The 22605-nt window shown below is 40.3% G+C and overlaps 1 protein-coding gene and 1 long non-coding RNA gene across 3 annotated transcripts; one reads left to right on the top strand and one right to left on the bottom strand.

The window, feature by feature from the left end:
- The first annotated feature begins 11 nt into the window (after positions 1-11).
- On the top strand, positions 12-22429 carry SEC24A (SEC24 homolog A, COPII component). Of its 2 annotated transcripts, none has more exons than XM_015875824.3 (23): positions 12-208; positions 4923-5438; positions 7070-7237; positions 7947-8024; positions 8342-8505; positions 9042-9214; positions 10840-10942; positions 11438-11564; positions 11878-11987; positions 12352-12464; positions 13213-13331; positions 13943-13998; positions 14306-14512; positions 14703-14823; positions 15357-15515; positions 16022-16195; positions 16675-16785; positions 16996-17171; positions 17619-17756; positions 18113-18217; positions 18352-18444; positions 18978-19081; positions 19493-22429. In XM_015875824.3, the coding sequence occupies exons 1-23, from the start codon at positions 139-141 to the stop codon at positions 19605-19607; spliced, it is 3300 nt and encodes a 1099-aa protein (XP_015731310.2). In that variant the 5' UTR covers positions 12-138; the 3' UTR covers positions 19608-22429. The 2 variants fall into 2 exon arrangements, with proteins under 2 accessions (XP_015731310.2, XP_015731309.2); XM_015875823.3 differs by having other exon boundaries at positions 14700-14823.
- Positions 22046-22559, bottom strand: LOC146752278 (uncharacterized). Its single transcript, XR_014940729.1, has 2 exons — positions 22431-22559; positions 22046-22331 (listed from the first exon to the last, which is right to left on the bottom strand). It is a non-coding gene; the product is annotated as an uncharacterized LOC146752278 (long non-coding RNA).
- Between the last annotated feature and the right edge of the window lie 46 nt (positions 22560-22605).

The raw sequence follows: 22605 nt of genomic DNA, 5'->3' as shown, positions 1-22605 counted from the left end.
CGCAGCCGGGTAGTTCCGGTGTGTGCAGGCCCCGCCCGTTCTCCCCGCGCTGGGCCGGGCGCCTCCATCGGGCGGCTCCGCTGAGCCCGCGCCCAACCCCGCCCGGCCCGGCCCGGCTCGGCGCTGCTCCGTGTCGCCATGGCTCAGCCCGCCCGCTCCGCCGCTTACCGCAGTCAGAACGGCGCGGGGCAGCAGCCCTACAGCAACGGTGAGGCGGGACGCGGGGCTCGGGAGGGGGCCGAGGAGCTGAGGCGGGGGGTGCGGCTTCCGCCTCGAGGCCTAAGGGCGCCCGGCGCCTCCCTAAGTGCTGCCACGTCCCCGGGGCGCCGGGCGGCCCGCGCTGTGTGGAGCTCATAGCAGGGCACGGGCCGGCTGCATCTTGCACAGCGGCCCCGGGTCGGGGTGCACGGAGCGCTGTGTGTGCTCGGTGCGGGTCTACGAGTCGTTATGGGGCCAAGTGACCCGCTTCCCACTTGTTTTAGCGACACAAACATCATTGTAAACTGACACGAGGGCGTCTCGGAAGATCTGTGTGTTAGCTGGGTGAAACGTGCGGCGTGTTGCCTGTCTGCAGCTCCTCACGGGCAGTGGAGGGACAGCGCTGAGGTCTGCTCTCTCGTAAGAGTGATTGGGCCCGAGGAACGGCATGGAGCTGCGACAGGGGAGGGTCAGCTGGGGGTTAGGGACACGTCCTGTACCATAGGGAGCTGGACGTGGGCAGGGGGCACAGCCCTGAGCTGCTGCAATTCAAGGAACATTTTGATGACACAGCCACAGGGTTTGGTGTTTTTTGTTGGTGGTCCTGTGTGGGGCTGGGGGTTGGACCCAGCAAGCTCTGTGGGTCTCTTCTAGCTTCAAATGTTCTGTTCTAAATGGTTTGTATTAGTCATTACTTTAGGCTGTGTCCCCGGTTGTGATAACACTGCGATGGCCAAGCGAGCTTGGCCCTTTGGAACCGAGCTGTACATGTGGCACTGGTTATTGCCCGGAGGAGGACCCTGCTGAGCTCAGGCAGCCACTCACTCACTGTGTTTTATCTTGTCTGTCATGTAAAGCCAATATTATCTTGTTCTGTACACTCTGGTCTGGGAAAGCCTTGACTGCTTTATTCTACTCAAAATATATCCCTTTTTGAAGCCAGATGCTGAAAGTGAAACCAAATAGCTGGCTGACCTTCTAAGCTACAAAGAAGGAAGCACAAAAGCAGCCTTGTCTCTGCTTTACATGTGTGGAAATCTGTGCTGTTGGGAAGTGTGTTCTGATTTCATATGTACTTAAAGCATCCTCTGAACTTCATTCCTTAAGTGGTTAGCTATGTGTTTTAGCGGTTATGCTGCATCAAGGCAACTAAGATCTTTTGATTTCTCTGCTTTCTGGCTGAGTAGTTAAATGGTTTCACTTGTCACCCCCCTCTTCTTTCCCAGTGCTTATAACCTCTGAAAGTCATCTGCAAAACGTCATCTTAAAAACAACTGTATGGCTGCTCACAGGGTCAGCAGTGTGGGTTGTGGATACATAAGACTGAAAAGAGAGCCTCTGTTCTGGGGAGCTTATGGTCTAAGCAGAGAATGTACAGAAGGAACGTTAGCTAATGGAGTAAACACGTGGGATGATTTGGAATCATCTGGTTTGCTATGTAGTCAGGCTAAGCACACAGTACAAGTTCTTGCAAGGTAGGAGTAGCAGGAAGACATTTCAGGCTACAGCTGTATGAAAACCAGAGAGATAAAATCTCAAGTTGCGCAAGCACAGGGTAATACAATTAATCAGCAGTTACAGTATACAGATATGCATGTATGTATAAAATATGTTGAGAAGGTGCTGTGATCCAAGGCTACCTCAGGAAAAAAATAACGTTCCATAACAGCAATCTAGGGCATGCTGAGAGTGCTGTTACGCTATTTACAATGGGCAGTGAGGAAAGAGAGCTGCCAGCAGGATGATGAACTGTAATATGGGTGTCAGCTCTTCCTCTCAACCTGTTGCTCACCTTCCTGTTTGCAGGTAACTCCCTGAGCTCGCGTGCTGGCCCCGCAGTGAATGGCTGTAGCAGCAGCACCCTATGCTGACCTGGAAATGGTTTAGCAGCAAGCATTGGGTTGCTTAGTAACAGCCTTCCTCCACTTCACTTGTGTTGTTTTTGTAGGATTGGTATTCTCTTTTCACTTAACTGAAAAGCAAAGTAGTAATGTGTAGCTAATAGGGCTGAAATATAGCAAGAGGGAGAAATTATTTTAGGATTTGTTGCTTAGTCTGATATCCTGGCATGGTGCTTGGAAGCCATGCAGAGCTTCAGCAGCTTTTGGTTTTGGCCTGCTCTGGGTGTGCTTGGAAGCAGTGGGTAAGGCCCTGTGGAATGGGGTGCTGGTGGGGGTCCTTGCCATGTGGTTGAGTGTATTCAGCCCTGCTCTACCTGGGGCTGGAGGAGCTGTGACTGGTGAGAGCAATGTGCTCATTGGTGGGCCTGGAAAGAAGTGATACGGAGGTTCCGTGTGGCTCCCATAGCCTGCTGTGCTCATTCTTAGCTTTTATAAAACCACTGAGCAGCAATCACGTGTGTTCCAGTGCTGTTCCAAATCCCCTTGAAATTTCATGTGATTTGTGTGCATAGAGTTGTCTTCTAATGTTAAGTATGGGGCCTCTCTTGTGTTACTAACTCTTCTTGTATCCTCAGTGTTGGTGGCTTTGCTGTTGTGATTTAGATCCTCAGTCCACACTGATTTCCTTGTTGGCTTATGGCATTGTAAGTCTGCAGACTATGGGGGGATTCCACTGGTGTTGGTTATTGAGGCTTTTCATTGTGCTTCCATTTTTACTTTGTGAAGGCAGAAGTTGAAATTTAAAACACTGCTTCCAAAATGGAATTCATCACCAAGTGCCACAGAAACATCAGGTCCTTGTTTTTGGGTTTCACCTCAGTGTCATTGCTTTATCCTCAGACTTATCCCTCAAGCAGGAAAAACAGCAAAATACTCTTGATTCTTGACCAGGCTACAGAGTCATGCCCTAAGGCGAATAATCAAGTTATAAAATTAATTACTATTTGTTCAATATCTTTTATATCACATACTGCAGCGTTATCAATGTACATGTGATATAGTTGGGGGCCTGGCATTACATAAGAAACCTTAGTCATTTGTACAGCTAGCAAGTTAAATTTACAATTCATTTTGTAAATCAGTTTTTGAAAGCCCATCTGATATGCTGCAGGGTAATTTTCAAAGGTGAGTCATAACTGTGGGAATTTTTGTTTGCAGGCTTTTTGTTTAGTTACCATTAATTTTTAGAGCATTAGTAACTAATAAGATTTATGAGCAGCATTGCAAGGACAATGAGCTATAACTGGATTTCCTAACTGAACGGCAGATAGCGTATTGAGATTAATGGCTGGAGAATAATATGTATGTGCTGTTTATGCACAAATAACAGGCAGAGTGAGGGTGAGGTCACCAGAGCTGTTGTAGAACCTTGGCTGTGCACTTAGCATGGAGATGTAGCATTCAGGGAGGTGACAGCTGTCTCTGAGCTGTACCCCAGGGCTTTCTAGGGAATGATGAGCTGCGTGGCAGTCACGGTGTTTGTCCTAACTCGGGTATTTCCATGTGTTCTGTGTTTAGCTTATTTTACTGTCATGTGTGCCTGAGCTCAAAGTTATTTTAACTAGGAAATGTGAACTTCCTCCACTCTTTAAATGTAACTGGAACGTTCCAGTAGGCGAAGACAGCTAAGGAACCAGCTGTTGTTATTTTGACATTAAATGAAACTTTGTGATACTGGTGGCAACTGTTCCCATTACCTGTATGCAAAATATACGTCCACATGCTCATCTTCATGGCATGCTTTTGAAATCGCCTGTATTGAATCTTGCAGTGGTTTCTGGCCTTTGTTTTCTATGGTCTTCCTCCCCCCCCCCCCCCCCCCCCCCCCAAAAAAAAAAGTAATTCTGGAAATCTGGGATGTAGTACAGGGTAGTAAAGAAGAACTGTATGCCAAAATCATGATGGGGATCTCTTGATTTCAGGCATGTAACTGTGTGCATGTAATGCCTCCAACATTCAGACTGTGCTTAGGGGTGGAGTGCAGCAGTGTGACTGGCTGATATAAATGATACAGCCCTAGAAAGTGCTTTGGTGTGTGTATGTTGTGTCTAGCTGTGGCATGGGTTATCTAGTGTGTTCTGCTGGAAGGATTTCACTTGGAAATGTCTCCCCTCTGAATGTTCCTTTGTGGCAGCAATATGAACAACCTGGGGTAGCATCCTTGATGGAGCTCTTAACACACTGGAAAGCTCACAGGACTCTGTGTCACTGTGTTAAACATCTGATGATGCTCTGCCGGTGCTGTTTACTGTTTTGAGTTAAGCTTATTCATTTGTTTCTTAAAGTAATTACAGCTTAGTTCTGCTGTACCACCCAGTAGATAAGAAGCACTGTTAACCCATCAAGTTTTATTTTCTTGATGGGTGAGTTGTGTTACGATAAATTATCCTTCTGTCCACGCTCCTGACCAGTTGGTTATGTGAGCTGTATATGTATGAGAAGCTCTCTTACTAAAATTAGCTGCAGAACCTTTTGTGGATTAGCTCTGTCACTTGAGAAATAGCACTGGGACTTGATTTGAACCTGTTAGCATCTTTGCTGTGAGCTGAGGTTTCAGTCAGTGCTGGTCCTTAAACTGGGATGTAAGGGCAGGTTCTGCTGCCAGCTGTGTGCAAGCATGTGCCTCCATGGCTGATGGCCTTCTGAGTGCTTCTGAAATAGCCCTGGGTGTGAATTGCAAAGGGCATGGATTTTGTTTGGTCACTTGCTTTGTGGGTTGTATGGTTGTAAAGTTACTGTAAATAAAAGGAAAATTCCATGGTCATGTCTTATTTTCAGAAGCGATATGCAATGCAGACTTCTTAAGGTTTTTTTTCCTTCTAGGTCCTGTTCAAAATCAAATGATGCATTCATCAGATGCCCAGGGATACAGCCCATCAGTTCCAGGACCATACTCACATCAGACGCCGTCAAAGGTTCCTCCGCATCCATCTTCTGGACAGTATAACTACAGCGGCTCTCAGAATGTTTCTCAATACAACAGTTATCAAGGACCTGGGCAGACTCTCAATAGAACACCAGCAGCACCTTTATCTGGGTCACCAGTGCAACAAACAGGTCCTGTACCACAAGTGCTGCCACCCGCATTGCAAAACTCAGCTGCTGTATCATCTGCTGGTGGCTTTCCTCCTGGAGCTAGCCCATCAATGCATCCCAACTGGCAGTACAGCCAGGCTCCTGTGAGCCACCCAGCTGCTGCTCAGCCAAGCCATTCAGCTCCTGTGGCAGGGATAGGGACTGCTCAGCCTCCACCACTGCTATCAGGAAATCCTCCAGGAAGTTATCAGTATGCTGCTTCTCCAGGAGGTCCTTCACTTCAGAACAGCTATATGAAGCCAGGTAATCATAACTTTTTGATACCGTTCTTTAATTGACTGCCAGTGCCTGCTTGTGTCCTTTCAAAAAAGTGATGTTAACAGAGTTCACTCTGCAGTTGACTTTCGCTTGTGGAACTGGGTTGTCCAACGCTTGAAGATTTGTACATCATAAATATTGGGATGGCTTCTTTGGATAAGGAATGGGAATTTGGTGTGTGGGATTTCATTTTGTATGAGTGGCTGAAGCAGGTAATTTCTGTTTTGGGAAGCTGTGTGTGGGTAAGGCTGTTTCTGTTGCCTTTCTTTATTTTTCCTTGGAGTGCTGGAGTGCTTGTGTGCTTCAGTCACACAAGGGCTTCTGGACTTCCCAGATCATAATTGGCTGCATATAGTGAGTGTGGTCTTCTGCAGCTTACAGTCTCACTAGCTTTTCTGTTCATGGACTGATTATGGTAGTTCTCAGAATGGCCTCATTATGGATGAGACAACCAACTTGAGCACAGCCTGGTAAGAAAACTGAGAAGCATCCTGTGTTGCTGAAATAGAGGCCAGTTGAAAGAAAAGCTTCGTCACAACTTCAGATTTTACAATTGGATAAGAATTGTCAGCCTTCAGAAAGAATTCTGACAGTGAAAGATGCAAAAAATTGGTCCTTTTGCAGCCTGCTTTCTGCATTAGCTTCATGTGTGCTGAAGTGTAAAGTTTTGCTAATACGAATTATAATTACTTAATATGACCTGTATCACCCTTGCATTGTGGGGAACCCACCTTAAAGCTCAATTTTCACTTTGCCAAACTATAGTATGCTATTATTTTTAATCACTTTCTGAGCATGATAGCAGGAACTAAGCATAGAAATAGAATTATTTTCCATGTTAAAGTAAATCTTTTGAAATGCTTAATTAGCTTCATTAAATGTTTTTCTTGATGCTGATTACTTGATGTATGCCTAGCTAGTTGTATGACAGTTCATTCAGAGTTAGCGGTGAAAATGGTGAGTAATGAGAAATCTTGTTAAATGGCTTATGAGATAGAATGCTTATTTCCACTGGATGATGAATCTTCCTGAGCAATTTCCCTGGTAGTGTTTCAGTGGAATGGTGCTCCCTTTAAAATGAGTTTTGCTCATTCTGCTGATTATGCTCATCCTTCAAACGAAGGTCTGCCAGCTGCCTGCCTGTGCTCCCAGCCTTTGGCAGCCTCTTAGAGACACAGAATCTGTACGTTGCTATTTTGCATCAGGTTATTGAAGTGGAAGGTGAGCTTCCTGTCAGAAGCAATCTGTTTTAGACACTTCTAGTCTGTTATATGCTGTCTGATTTGAGGCTGTTCTAAACTTTGTGATGTCCAGACTTTGTAATTCAAATCATGGTGCTTTCTGTACCTCTTAAAAACCTTACCAAGAATTGTGGGGGAAAAAAATAAAACCCTGAAACTGAAAGGATCACAGTTAACAGCTACATGAACACAGTATGCTGGGAGCATGGCAGAAACGGTCTGAAGGTGTAAAATCTTCTACGTGCATGTTAGGGTTTGTCTCATGCTGTGTATCGTGTAAATAAAGAGACTTATCTAGAGTTCAATCTGTGTGTTTTCTTAAGAAGAGTCTTCTGTCTTCTTCAGTTGGGTTACTAAAAATTAATCTATTTACAGGATCTGTACCTCCACCTGTGACTCAGCCTTTAACACCTCTCCACCCTCCCCCAAGGCCACCTTTGGGACCTCCTCCCCTTAGTGGTCCACCTCTAATTAGGCCATCCACAGTGACAGCAGGAGCACCTAATACACAATCTCTGCTACATTCAGCTACAAATCAAGAAGGTAAGAAACAATTTGCTCTTCTTGTTGAATTTGCATTTGGCAGCTGTGCCCCATCCCTGCAGGTGTTCAAGGCCAGGCTGTATGGAGCTCAGCAGAACCTGGTCTAGATAGTTGGTGTCAGCCAGCGCGGTTGTCCTTTGGAGGCACTCTCTCAATTTCATTGCTTTTATCTCAAGTGGAATTTGTGTGACCATATTAGAACTGTTGATGTTTTGTAAATAGTGTTGGACTAAGTGTAAAAGTGAAAGGAATTTGATGTTTGCATGTGATATCAGTGGAAAAAATAGATCAGGGAACTTGGTACCTAAATTCCAAGAGTCTTTGGAAACTGCAGCCAGCTTACAGAGCCTTCCTCTGATGAGAAAGAGAAGTTCCCTGATATTTTGCTGCCTATTAGCTTGGAATTTATGAAGAATACTTAATCTAAGGTAACCTTAGCAGGTCATTCAACCAATAATGTAGACCTTTACATGTTTTCCCTGAGAAAGCTTGTAGGTTTTTGTGAATGTCCTTTGAGGTCATGTCAGCAGGGGAACTGCATGTGAGAAATGGGGCAGGTGTATACTTAATCATTTTGCCCTGAGTCAAAGGTAGATCAAAACTATGCTAATCTAAATATACATTCAGCAAAGAGAATTGCATCTCACTTACCTTGTTTCAACTTGTTTGTAACTTGTTAAAAGCTTTTACTTGGACTCTTTCTTAATAGGTGACGCTACATCTATTGCTGGCGATGGGTCTGTGGTCCAAAACAGCTATGATGCAATAGAAGGAGGTGGCCTCATGGGTAAGGTTTGGGAATTTAGAAATACTTTCCATTATATAATTTGTCTAAGAGTTCGGCAAAGATGAAAGTTTAGGTGTTAAGGCACACGTGTCTTATCTAATGTCTGACATGAAACTAAGTGTGATTATTTAAGGCATTGACAGTTTGACCTTGACATGTAAGAATTATAAAGTAGTTAGTATCTTGTAAGATTGATGGCATGTGTCGATTGTTTACACTTAGAAATTAAACAACAGAAAATCCTTCTTTTTGTTAATGTTTTGATAATGAGTTGACCAAGCTGCAGTTCACATTAGGTATGTCTTTCCTGCTTCTAGCAACCCCACATCCTTCTGCACCTGCAAACCTTAAGGTGAATAGAAATGTTGGCTATTCTTATCCTGCATTGCCGCCAGGCTACCAAAATACTTCTCCACCTGGAGCACCAGGAGTGCAAGCATCTGCTTTGCAGTATCCAGATGGATCAAAACATTTCCACCAGGTGAAGTTCTTGTTTCACTTGAATAAAGAAAAGCGTAGTGATCTGTGTTGTGTCTCTGTGGGGTTATGGTTCACTGCTTGTTATGCAGTTTGCTGAAGACGACAGATGTAGCCAGAAATTTATGCTTTTTTGGTCACTTTGATAGCAGTCTGGGAAAGTGGTGCCAGCTCTTTCTGAAGTGTTGTCGTCTTAAATCTGCTTAGAACAGCACTCTTCAAAAATTATTAGTTTTCTAAAGCATCCCATAGGCATGTTTTTCATCCCTTATGTTAGTATTGCAGCTGAAATGTTGTTTTTTTACCCTCTACTTTCAAGCTAATCTGACCAATTTTTTTACCAGCTAGGCTTCTGTATTTCAAGAGTTTTATGGCATGCATATGATAATGTTAACTTCCTTTGTGTTACAAACTTAAGCATCATTTCTAAACATAAAGCAATTATAATAAACACAAAATTTGAAAGAATAGTGCTTGCTTTTTAGGTGGACTGTGTTTCATCCAAATAATCAGTATTAATTTGTGAAATATCAACTTTAGCCTCCCCTAGGCACTAATCACTTAAATGCAGCTATGGGTAGCCTGAGTTTACAACAAGAAGGATTAAGACCTGTGAATCTCCTTCAAGAAAGAAATATTCTTCCTACAACCATCCTCCAGGCTCCTGTCCCAAACTTGCATGAGGATATCCAGAAGCTCAATTGTAACCCAGAGTAAGATTATCCATTTCCTGTAATTCATCAAAAGAAGTAAATAACTGGTTGTAAATGTAACTTTGCTAAATATTTTTTAACTTCATGAGTTGAAAAAGATTGAAAATAGGCTTCACTGTGTTAAGAGTGGCAAGTGGTTGAAGCTCTGAAGTGAGGGGTATGATGTAGAATGTATTTATTACGCTTTTAAGTTCATTGATAATTGGTTTTTAGCTGTTGATATTGTAGTCTTCAAACTCCCTTAATTTCTCACATCATAGTATAACCAATGCCATTGGTTCCCTTGAATGTGGTATCAAATGCTGGGGCTTCTTTGTAAGCTCTTTTATAAGTTGAAAGATTTAAATGTATTTTTTTAGAGAATTTATCTGGGAGATGTTTGCAAGGCCTTAAGAGGTTGTCAAAATATGGTGTTTAAATGTGTAACATTGCATTAAGCAGCTGTGTTCTATTGCTGGTCTTCTGAAAGCATGCATATACAATTGCTGTTGCCTTTCATTGGAAATCTAAAGATAATTGTATGGGATTCATTGGGTAGTTCTATCTGTGAAACACTTCATTACTGTTTGCCAGATTTCGTGGACTCATATTCCTTTTTCTGGTTTCAAGATTGAGGCGGTTGGCAGAGCTGACCCTTTTCTGGTGCAGTCACCAGAATTTCAATGGCTTGCTATTTTTGTTTCTGTCTAGGACATGTTTCAATAACTGTCTTCAGATCTATAACAAGCATCTCATAACCCTCACAGTCTTTCTGTCAGGGTTCTTAGCTCCTACTAAGTGCATTTTCTGAACCTGTGTCACCAGGAAATTGTGTAGAAAATACAATGGAAAACATTTATAGCTGCCTTGCAAGCAATAGGTACAATGCAAAAACTTTGCCATATAGCTGACAGCGAGTGTGATTGAGGAGGTGTGAAATAAAAGTGAACTTACTCGAGTGAAGTATATCGAGAAGTTTGTGAATGCAGAATCAGCTTACATCTGTACTGAAAGTAACCATTTAAAAGAATGGAGTGAATGGAATGTCAAACAAGAGGCTGTCAGGTGGTAGTTGGAGTAATCTCACTGAGCAAACCAACCAAACCACGTATGAGCAGGCGCTCCTGCTTTGCAAACCTTTTCTGAGAGGTCAAGGAAGTAGCACCTTTGAGAAGTGGCTCACACAAACAAACTGTGCCAGGTCTGCAAAAGGATTGTGTACATCTGCAGTTTGTGAGAACCACTGAGTTCTGAAGTTAGAATGGTGTGGTTGTTTATAGTTGTGTTAAACTTTGCTGGTTCAGATTGGTATATACAGCCATTTCAAAAAGGTGTTCAACTTTCTGCTTTGTGTGTAAAGATTAGGTGAAACTTAGCGTATTGTTGGGCTAACCTTTGATTGGAATCACTAAATTAGCGTTAGTGCTGTATGAAGAACGTGTGTACAGTGTAATGCAAGAGCTCAAAATATGTACTGTGGGTTAAGCTTGGACTAAAGCAAAACAATGACAGTTGGAGAGAGGGTATTTTATCTGTAAGCGGATGTTCACCATCTCCAGCTCTGGAAAATGTGAATGGTGTTATGTTCTACTGAAATAACCATTTAATTATCTGAAAGTCATTGAAAATAACTATCTTCTTTGTAGGTTGTTCCGCTGTACCCTGACTAACATTCCTCAAACTCAGGCCTTACTGAATAAAGCCAAACTTCCTTTGGGGCTCCTGCTTCATCCTTTCAAAGACTTATCGGTATGACATTTAAGTCTTAAATGCTGAAATATCACTGTAGTTGGAGAATGAATTGCAGAAGGATGGCAGCTGCATTGGTTTGGGATGTTAATGCTAGTTAAGCATTAGCAAAGTTGAAGGGGTTTGGCTGTCCTCAGATATACTGAAGTCTTTGAATTTTCAGTGCATCTTTTGAATGTTGCTATTTTCCTCAACAGAAGGGATTTTGCCGAATATGGTGGTGTTGTTTCTGATATTTCTGTATTTGCTGTAGATCTTGATCTTTCATCAGTGTAAAATTTAGCACTCTAGAGGTTTGAAGGAGAATATGAAGCCAAAAATATTAGAGCTGGGTTCTGTCCGGTATTATTATTAAGGAAATTCATAGGGGTGCTGCATGGATGTAGAAATGGGCAGAAGTATGCTTTGAGAGCTCAGGAACTGCAGTGTATATTATTATCATATGTGAATGGCTGTAGTGTTGGTGTTCTAAAATAGGAAACTTTTCTCTTCCAGCAATTGCCAGTGGTTACTTCAAGTACTATTGTGAGATGTCGTTCCTGCCGGACATATATTAATCCTTTTGTCAGCTTTCTAGACCAAAGGAGATGGAAATGCAACTTGTGCTATAGAGTGAATGATGGTAGGTTTGAAATGTATTTGCTTTAAACTGCTGTGGTTGACCTTTCGTACCTCATCCTTTGATACAGTCATGTTTTTGTCCATCTCAGTACTACTGGCTCATCATCTGTTGTGCCCTGTGGACTTGAGAAACATTCTTCATGAGCACTGAGTCTGAAGTAGTCTTGGATGGTACCCTTGCAGACAAAGTTGCTGCCACATCTAATCTAGTTCTACAAGAAGCATTGCCCAACCAGCTGAAATGAGCTGACATTTTAAAATGTAGCACAACTAATACTATTGTGGAGTAGTAATATATTCATTTATTTGCACAGTTCCTGAAGAATTCATGTATAATCCTGTGACAAGAGTTTATGGAGAACCTCATAAAAGGCCTGAAGTGCAGAACGCTACGATTGAATTTATGGCTCCATCTGAATACATGGTGAGACTTTATTTTTACTTATTCTCTCCCTTTTTTATTTCCACGGGGAAGTCAGGACAAAAACATTCTCTTCACAGAGGATGCTTTCCATTTCAGTAGAGTAACTGCTGCTTCGAGGAGTACATCTAAGAAGCCTTGGGTGTTACTTCAACTAGATTGTCATTTATAAACATTTATGATCTCAGTGTTCTCTGTTTAGAACATGTAGGTGTTTGTGGGCCTTTTGAAAGGAAACCACAATTACAGAGTTACCACATAACTGAAATGTATTTAGAAGTTTTGGCATCATTTGTACTTGCAGTGGAATTATCACAATCTAATAAAAATCACCCTGAAAATTAAAGGTTATCTTTTCCTTATTTAGCTACGTCCACCTCAGCCACCTGTGTACCTCTTTGTATTTGATGTCTCTCATAATGCGATAGAGACAGGATACTTGAATACAGTCTGCAAGACCTTGTTGGACAATCTTGACTTGTAAGTAACTTTGTCTTTAATGTTCTCTTTTTTTCTCATGGAACTTGATAGACATTAACATGACACTGCTTTTTGCCTAGCAGTTTGCTGTAGTTGTTTTCCTGTCACAGCTGCATCAGTATATAAAGCAACTTCAAGGTGCATTTCTTAGTCTAAGTCTTTCCTGAAATAAGTACATGTATTAATGATGTCTTTTGAATTGTATTTCATAAAAGCTGAAATATAGGTAGGTATCCATCTTTCTACTTGAGCAGCATTGGAAAATACTGGAAGGTAACTCAGAATAATTCAGGTGCCTTTTTGAAAGGATTGCAATACTGGAATTCTAAAGGGTGCTACAATTGAAGTCTTTGAAGTCCAGTGCTAAGTAGGACAATTGTCTTAGCACTGGGTGCTCTTTTGGCTTCTCTTCTAAAAAGCTAGACTCTAAGATAAGGTTTTAATTGAAATTAAAAACAACAAAACCAAACCAAACAAGCACTTATTGCTGTGGTTGGGAACCTTTTTCTAAATGTTACTCATCTGTTTTTTATACTCTCTCTAAAAAAAATCCTTGAATGTCTACTAAGTGATTCTACTACAACCTGCTACTTTATCTCTGACATATCTGCAGTGTTTGCACTGTAGCTGTTAAGCTGGCTACTTGCTAACACCCTTAGACAGGTGCAGTGAAATGTATTTAGAAATAAAAAAGCCTTGCAGAAATGAGATTTCATCTTATTGAACACCATATGTCTGACTTTTTTAGGCTTCCTGGGAACACTAGAACAAAAATAGGCTTCATAACATTTGACAGCACAATCCATTTCTACAGTCTTCAAGAAGGTCTTTCTCAGCCTCAGATGCTTATAGTTTCAGATATTGAAGGTATGTAGTAATAGCTTTAGTACGTATTAATGACAGTTCAGTATGTCAAATGACTGTTGCTTTTGATAGTACGATATATGTATGGTGGGAGTTGGTAGATCAGGTCATTATCCTCTCTCCTGTGTAAGTAGTTCCTTTATGAAGCTCTGAATATCTGAGCAAGTTGTGGCTGTTTTTGACTTAAAACATGAAAACAGCATTCTTAACATCTAGTTTTACTTGCATACCTACCCAAATTTCTGTTACAATCAAAACTGAAATGATGATGCCTGGTAAATTGGTATAAATTCCCAGTGACTGATGTTTAGTGATGTTCTGCTTGTATTTTCAAGATACTTTTTACTTGTGTGAAGGAGCAGAGTTAGTTTTCTTGAAAATCTTCTCATGCATTTTTATTCAATGGATTTTCCTATCCTTCAGCACTCCCAGCTGTTATTCTGAAGTGGCAGTCTAGCCACAGGTATGCTTATCAGGGGAAAAAGGTCAATGTATGAATTTACACAATGATACAGTTTGCTTTTTCTTAATAGGGACAATGATTGGGAAATGAAACTTAGGAAAGCTTTGTTCTGTCTCATTAAAAACAGTTAACACCTTTTTTTTTCTTCTAGATGTATTTATACCAATGCCAGAAAACTTACTAGTAAATTTAAATGAAAATAAAGAGGTAAGAACTACATTAGGTGAAAAATGGCATTCATGTAACAAGATATGCTTGATAGCTTATGGTTTTGTTTAGTTCTCTTTAATATCTGAAGTTTAAATGTCAAGTTTGAAGTCAGGAAAAGTCTTTTAACTTCTGCTTGACTTTAAGCATTTAACAATCTAAAACAAGACAGTAGTTGAATTTTGCTGGGATTTATTTAATTTACTGCTATAATATTGGAAGTATTGATACATATTTGTCAGTAATAAGCTTGATAAAGAAGGAAACTCCAAAGATTTTAATCTTAATTTTGTTTTCTAACTTGCAGCTAATTCAGGATCTGTTGAAGAGCTTGCCACAGATGTTTACCAAGTCCCTGGAAACTCAGAGCGCTCTTGGGCCTGCGTTACAGGCAGCCTTTAAACTGATGTCCCCTACTGGAGGTAGAATCTCTGTCTTCCAGACACAGCTTCCATCTGTGGGAATGGGAGCACTGAAATCTCGAGAAGAACCAAACCAAAGAGCAACTGCAAAGGTTAGGAAAGCAAAAAAGGCTGAGAACTGACAGCCCTGTTCTGTACATACAGGCTCTTGAATTGCATCCTTTTAAAGATGTTATTGAAATAGTGATAAAGAAACAATTATTATTAGTGTCCCTGAAAATAAGCAAGGGAAATATGAATCTTTTTTCCTTTGTATATTGTAATACTCCCTTGTGTTAGCAGGACATACACCTGACACCATCAACTGATTTTTACAAGAAGTTAGCCTTGGACTGCTCAGGACAACAGGTTGCAGTGGATTTGTTTCTTCTTAGCGGACAGTATTCTGACTTGGCTTCTCTAGGTACGTTGTATGAAGTTGTGTGACAGGTAACTCTAGAGATTCTGTGTATTTGTCAGTGAGATTAGCATTTAGTATTTGGACCTGATCTGAGGAAGTCTTGCATGTCATGATGCAAATTCGTCCTTTATGAGCAGTAACACTGTGAGTAGAATGCAGTCTTTAAGTGATTTAGCATCATTGTTCTCACGTTGTCCCTTATCAGATGGATCAGGGATTTTTGTGGTCCTGGTTGAAATGTTCCTTTTCTGCCTTCTACCATCATTGTAAGATGATGTAACTATTGTTAGAGCAGACTTTTAATATTTTCCCTCCATTTAACCAAACTTTGAAGTGACTGAGTAACTCTAATTTCAGGCCATGGCTATATACATACTTGAATGTATAATTGAATCTCTCTGTGTGCATGTCTCTGTGCAGCTGAGCTTTTTTCAAACATGAACAGTGTAGTAATTAAAGGGTATATCACATTCCTCTGGTATATTTAAAAACAACAGCAGCTGTAGATGCTCTGACACTATATCTTTTTGTTTCAGGTTGTATATCAAGATATTCTGCAGGTAGTGTCTATTACTACCAGTCTTATCATCATAAACACAACCCCGTCCAGGTGGAGAAATTGCAAAAGGAATTGAAACGATATTTAACTAGGAAGATTGGATTTGAAGCTGTCATGAGGATAAGATGCACCAAAGGTTTGAATGTGTTTATCTGTGGGCAGGAGCAAATGGGGGGAGTAGTATTCACTGTTGTTTGGGAGTGATTGATTGGTATTTTGACCTAGTATAAGTTTAAGTGGTTATTAAGAGGCAGAGATAAGAAAAGTAAAATCCAGTGCCAGGAATTAAACCATTTTAAAGACAGTAGTTGGAACCTAGAAGTTGGAATATATTACGTCTTATGATGGTATTAATACTGGATGTCTTGCCAGATCACTATTTCAACAGCGGGCTGCTTTTATAGCATAAAGACTTGCTATTATTCTACATCAACTTCATTTCTGAATTCCTGGCTTCTGTTAAGCATTGCGGATTCTGTTGGTTAATCATCTGTGTGGGATGTTTACCACTTTATTTTATTGAGAGGGATCTTAACACTCTGATACAAAGCCATCTAGCAGTGATGTTGGATTTGTAAATGGTGTCTGCATTTCACATCTGACTATAAATAAAAGTGATTAAACCTAATGCTTATCTTGCAGGTCTTTCCATTCATACCTTCCATGGGAACTTCTTTGTGCGGTCTACAGACTTGCTGTCATTACCCAATGTAAACCCAGATGCAGGATATGCTGTGCAAATGTCAGTAGAAGAAAGTCTTACTGATATGCAGGTTGTTTCTTTTCAGTCAGCTCTCCTGTACACATCCAGCAAAGGTAAGGTATCTATATATTGTGAGCTGAAAGTAGTTATATTCAGGTACAATATTCAGTTAAGTCATTTTGATTAATTATAAGCTGTAATTTAGTTGCAGTAACTTATACAAATATATCATCTATGTCAACATCACAGCTGTGATATATTCTTGCATGCTGGTGCTATTGCTTCTTCCAGACGAAAAAGTTACCTGAGGAACTTCCCCTGGTCTGTGAATAGGTGGGCTTAATCCTAGAAACTGAGAACTAACAATTTATAAAAGCTACTAGAAACAATCTCTTTCTCTGTTTGTATGATAAATGGAATTGCCTGTTTGGTTGAACACAGAACAGCTGGTAGTGTTAATGGGGAAGTTATCCAAGTAATTCAATTATGCAAGCATGCAAAAGTTACTAAGTAAATAGCAGCAGTTCTCTAATTGCTTCAAAAAACAAGTTTTTGGAGTATTTGGACTCGCTAGTTTTTAATTCTCTTACAGGTGAGAGGAGAATTCGTGTCCACACTATGTGCTTACCTGTTGTAACAACACTGAGTGATGTCTACCTGGGGGCAGATGTACAGGCTATCACTGGGCTGTTAGCCAATATGGGTAAGCACAGAAAGAACTTGTTTGGGTGTATATGGATGATATCCCTAAAGCTTTCAGCAGTGATCCTCTGGATGATAATGTTAGAAGGAATGATTCTCTCTGTTTTTAATACTTAAGTGAAGCTGTATGTAATCACCTAAATGTAGTCTGGTGTATTATCATCATGGCCGAAAGTATTTAAAGTAACTTTTGTTTTGTTTTTTTTTTTAGCTGTGGATCGATCAGTTTCTGCTACCTTGAGTGATGCTCGGGATGCCTTGGTCAATGCAGTGATAGATTCTTTGTCTGCTTACCGTTCATCAGTCCTGAGCATTCAGCAGCCTGGTCTCATGGCCCCCAGTTCACTGCGGCTCTTCCCACTTTATGTACTGGCACTCTTAAAACAGGTAAGAGTTCAAAGGAAGCAATGCCAGGGGAGGATGATTGTCTGTGCTTGGCGTGTCAACCCGAAGTGAAAGAGCTTGTGGTTGAGGTACAAAATAGCATACATCATCTTCCAACATTTTCATAGGACTCAAAATTGAGAAGTTGTTTGATTTGGATTGCTTAATAAAACCAGTCTTTCTGATATTTTTGTTGAAATATTGAGATATTACAGATTTATGAATATTTCTGTACAAAGAAAATTCTCTCAAGGTAACAGATCAATTTTTTTTCCCCTGCAATTTGGTGACTAGAAAGATGAATGTAGAATGAAGCCTGTTTATTTTCTCTTAGGTGTCTTATTGTATCTAAGTAGATAACACATACTCTGACAGGTGGTAAATGAACATCTTTGCCTTGGAGTCTGTTATAATTTTTAATGGTCAAACTAAATGTGTTTTTGTTTGCAGAAAGCATTTCAAACTGGGACAAATGCTCGTCTAGATGAGCGCATCTTTAGCATGTGTCAAGTGAAAAACCAGCCTCTTGTTTACCTCATGCTTATGACGCACCCCAGTTTGTACAGAGTTGATAATCTCACAGATGAGGTGAGCGCTTGCATTGTTACATGGCCTGTTTGTGTCTGATCCCATAGGTTTGAATTAAGTGAAGCTGAAAGACAATTCTAGTCATAAGTCCTCCACATTTAAGCTACATTGCTCAAATGAAATGTTTCACATTTTCCCAGCATGTAGAGCTGATTAAGGTGAACATGAAGTGCACCTCTCAAAATGTTAACGAGTTTAGTAGTAAATTACTTACTTGAAGTGTTATTGGAACTACACAGTCTAACTTCAATACTCTTTTCTTATTTAACTATCTGCTCTTGTGCCTGTTCATCAACAATCATCTTGTGCCTGATCAATGCATCAAGATGTGAACGGTGTTTTTTCTCTTTCTTTAGGGAGCTCTTAACATCAATGACAGAACTATACCTCAGCCACCCATTCTCCAGCTATCAGTGGAGAAATTGAGTAGGGAAGGTGCTTACCTTATGGATGCTGGCTCTGTAAGTACCATGATGGTGATTTTAAGTATTCCAATTTATACTGACTTGAGTTCCTGCTGAGAACGCAAAACCTGTATTAGGCTGCTGAGGTGTAGTTTCACTTTAGATGGTTGTTATTCCTGTTTACCTTTCAGGTGATGTTTCTGTGGATTGGGAAGAGCTGTGGGCAGGGCTTCATCAGCCAAGTCCTTGGAGTTCCAAATTACGGCTCAATACCACAGAACATGGTACGTGTTAGCTTTGTTGTATTCTATTTGTATAGTGCAGCCAGAATACCATCTGCATGGGCATTAGAATGCCGTGTTCAAATATTAGCCCTCTAGTAGTCACTGTAAATCTGGATCCAGGAAATAAAAATTGTTAGCTCTTGGAGTTTCTCCAGACAAAAGATTTAATCTGAATTTTCCTATGAAAGGACATTAAGACTGGCAATGATGACGTTTATCAGAACTCAGTGAACTAGATATGTTTGGGAATATTGCTAGATATAGCAATAGATAACAATTGCTCTCCCTGCAGTAAAACAAGTATTGACAGTCACTCAGTCATAACATTATTGTAGTCAATTGCAGGTGTAGTTTCAGTGTCCTTGACTGTTTTAAGTCCTTTCAAAAGAGATCAGAGTAAAATTACCCATCACAATGTGTGTCTGGGGCTTCTTTGTATTTGATTAGGGTGGGGTTGGGCTATTTTAAGTGTTCCGTGTACTGCCTCCCCGAAAAACATCTTGTATGTATTAATGATATTCTTTGCATCTTAGACTCATCTCCCAGAGCTTGAAACTGCAGAATCCATCCGAACAATAGCTTTTATTTCTTGGCTGCGAGAACAGAGACCTTTCTTTCCTATACTATATGTAATAAAGTAAGTGTGGTTTGTTTTGTTGTTTTTTTTTTTAAGTCTTTGGGACCTTTTTCTATACATAGTTGGATATTGTGTACTGCACTTTCTTAATGCAAGTATAATCAGTGTTAAATGCTGTACCTAACAGCCTTGACAGTGGATATGACTTGGTATGAGTTGGTTTTGATGTAGAAGTTCTGCAGATTAAGAAAGGCAAAACATCATAGAAAAATCTTGAGGTTGTCAGATGAACAAAGTGAGTTCTGGGAAGTGTATTTGATGGGGTTATTCACAAGGGCTATTTGAGATCTTCTTTCATGTGTTCTTGAGCTCTGGAAGTACCTTACACTTGATCTGTAACCTTCTGAGTGTACTGCACTGAACATTTTGGTGAGTATTTATTTAACTTCAACGCTTATTTTTATTTTGAAGGGATGACAGCCCACTGAAATCAAGCTTTCTGCAGAATATGATTGAAGACAGAACTGAATCAGCCTTATCATACTATGAGTTCCTCCTTCACATACAGCAGCAAGTGAATAAATGAAACACTAGCCTTTGGCTCACATAACGGAAAGATTTTTGCAGTAAAGGACACTTGTTTGTAATACCTTCATGAAATCTGTGGCTGGAGGCAGTCGATGAGAGGTTCTCACTGTGATTTCAACAAGCTAAAGCAAATAAAGGACCACATCTGAGAATCAAATGTGCAACTACATATTGTACCTTAAAAATCAAACTATTGGAACTGGTTGAGCACCTTTAATTTGCTGCAAATCATGTTTTTACTGTAAGTAGTTGCAGCATGAAGTACATCCACAAAGGCAATACTGAAAAGGTGGAAGACATTTTGTAAAATAAAGAGTTCTTTGTTGTTCAAAATGTATATTTCTGTAACTCTTTGCTTTTTGTTTTTTGTTTTTGCTGCTAGATATAAAACCTCACAATACTGATCATGATTTGCAGGGAAGTTCTTTGTAAGTGCATCCGGTGATCACAGACAGAGCGTCTCTGTGTTCAGCTTAGAAATGCTTAAAGTAGCAATGAAGCAGCTGTTCATTGTGAAACGAACAAATACTTTATCAAACTTAGAATCCAGTATTTGGGATGGATTATGGCTAATAGGACTCAAGGTAAGCTTAACCTAGACAAGATAGCTTAATTTATGAAAGCTTTTAGGAAGTCAGTATTCAGATATTAAAAGAACAACCATGGAGGAGCAAGCCCTCCTCGTGTGAGATGCATTCGAGTCTGACTGAGTGGGCAGCAAAAGTAGACTTATGTAGCTTTGATTTTTCTTTAGTAAAACAATAGTTTTACTTTCAGTTTTTGAATGGTGTGGGAGTGGAAGGTCAAGTAAGGTTGTCTCAGATTTTTATTTAATATACTTTGCTCCTGTTTACATTAACTGAATATAAGGCCCCCAAAAGGCTTCTGCAATGTTTGTGTGATGGCACATAGAACACAATGCTTTGAGCCCACATTCTGACTCTAAAATTGGAAGAGAATTATGTTTCCAAAGACAGTGTTGTATTTGAAGACCTGTTTATGGCTTGAGGCAGACTTGAAGTTTCCTAATCTCTTTTTACTGCAGCTACTTAATGAACCTAGATCCAAAGCCAGCATGCACCAAATGGAAGCTTTAAATGTACTCTCAGATCCCTGCCAGAGCTACAGGTGGAAGCTGACATCAGACTTTAAGTGACAATTTATATGCAAAAAAAATTGTCTTTTTATAAAAGTATACTAATAACTCTATTGGAGATCACTGGTAGCGGCATAAAGAGTATTTGTTACTGTATCTGTGCACCTATAATGTAAAGAGAGGGATGTGACAAATGGAAGACATACTTAAGGAAAAATCTTGTTGTTAAATGATGATAAACATGAAGGTCTTGCAGAATCTTTCTGGGGCAAGTAATGTGAACAGTTAAAATGTTTGTAAGAGGTCAAGCACGTACTGTGACTGCTCTGGTTAGCTTACATCTTGTGACAGAATGTGAGAGGACATACAGGTTAATCATTTGCTACCATTGCAGGCTGTAGCTACACTTGTCAGGAGTTGCCTTATCTCGGGGGAGGAGTTTCATTGGACATTTGAGCACAAGAAGGTAAAGTTCAGAACAGTGTCTGGAATAGGTTCTGTTAGTCTTTTCATTCTATTTAAGCTTCCCTGTCTGCTGTCTCTGTAGCACACAGGAGTGTATTTACTTTTGAACAGCTTTTCAGATGATTGCACAGTTTCTAGTCAGAATGCATCAAGTTTTTTTAAGTTCAGACAGTCGGATAATTATTTTTCCAGAGAAAGAAGTCTCTCAATTTAAATGGAAGCTATGCACTTGCATAGGTTATCACTTAAAACTTGTATTTGGGGTATATTATCACTCAGATGCTGGGAGCTGTCGTTGCATTTAACAGCCCATCCAAATCTGCTTATGATGACTGTATTGTAGCCCCTCCTTTTTTCTAATAAATGTTGGACTGTTCCATGTACACCAGACTAGCAGTTACAGATGTCAGTCTGTGTGGCAATTAACTTGTAGGATTCCCTAAGTTTTATAAGACAAAACATAATCAAGGCTCAGCTGAACCCTCTTGGAGCAGAACATGCCTTTTTCACTTTGGATTTTCACCTTCAGATTAATTCTGTATTGAACTTGAAGTTTATTCCCTGGCAATGGGAAAAGCCTGCTGTGCTGTAAGGTCAATAAGGACAGATGGACGCAGCTATCCACAATGCCTCGCTTTTACCTACCACTGGAAAAATGATGCTGATGATGAACTATAAAAACAGGCAGGAGTGGCTCTGGTTCTTAGATCTCATCACAACTCCCACTGCAAATATATTCTATTTTTCTAGTTGAGGAATTTCTTTTAAACTCATTCCTGTATTTGACCCATTAGTGTTCAGCCGACGTCGTTACCATCCATTTTACTTTGCTTTCATTCTTAATTTAATATATTTGAGTCTTAAGTCCACGTAGGTTGTTTTTGCAATAACTAGAACGATTCTTTTATTTAGGTTTAATTTCTTAACAGTATTTAATAAACAGATGCAAAATGGCTGTTAAATAAGGGACCATTCAATGTGATTTTAAGCTTCTGTTTCCTACAGATGTCATCCACTAGTCAATGTGCCGTTGTACAGTAGTGTATAATATTGTATTATTAAATCTTTCACTCTGAGACGATCGATCTTCCCCTGTTCTGGACTCGAGGCAGGGTTTCCTTGTCCTCCTTTTTACAGTTTGTAATTTTCACTCTTTTATTCCTGTAAAAAACAAAAAGCCATTTGTAACACATGCAAATGCTTATTTTATCTGTGCTAATTTATCAGATTTGGCTACTCAATAAAATCAATTGAACTCACGCAGGTCCCTCAGTGCTTTGTCAGCGGTGTGAGTGCGGGGCTGTGCTGGGTCACACTGCGTGAATAGAATGGGATAGTGGCAAGTCAGACTGATGGGGATTGGGCCTCTCGCCTTTTGACGTCACTTCCGATTCTGCGGCGGCCATCTTTGTTGAGGGCACAGCTCTGTGTCCTC

Source organism: Coturnix japonica, unplaced genomic scaffold (assembly GCF_054131305.1).
Source record: "Coturnix japonica strain WE unplaced genomic scaffold, WE-NBRP24 Scf048, whole genome shotgun sequence".
Lineage (NCBI taxonomy): Eukaryota > Metazoa > Chordata > Aves > Galliformes > Phasianidae > Coturnix > Coturnix japonica.
The sequence above is the reverse complement of the archived record's forward strand: the minus strand, read 5'-3'. Positions and strand labels throughout refer to the sequence as shown.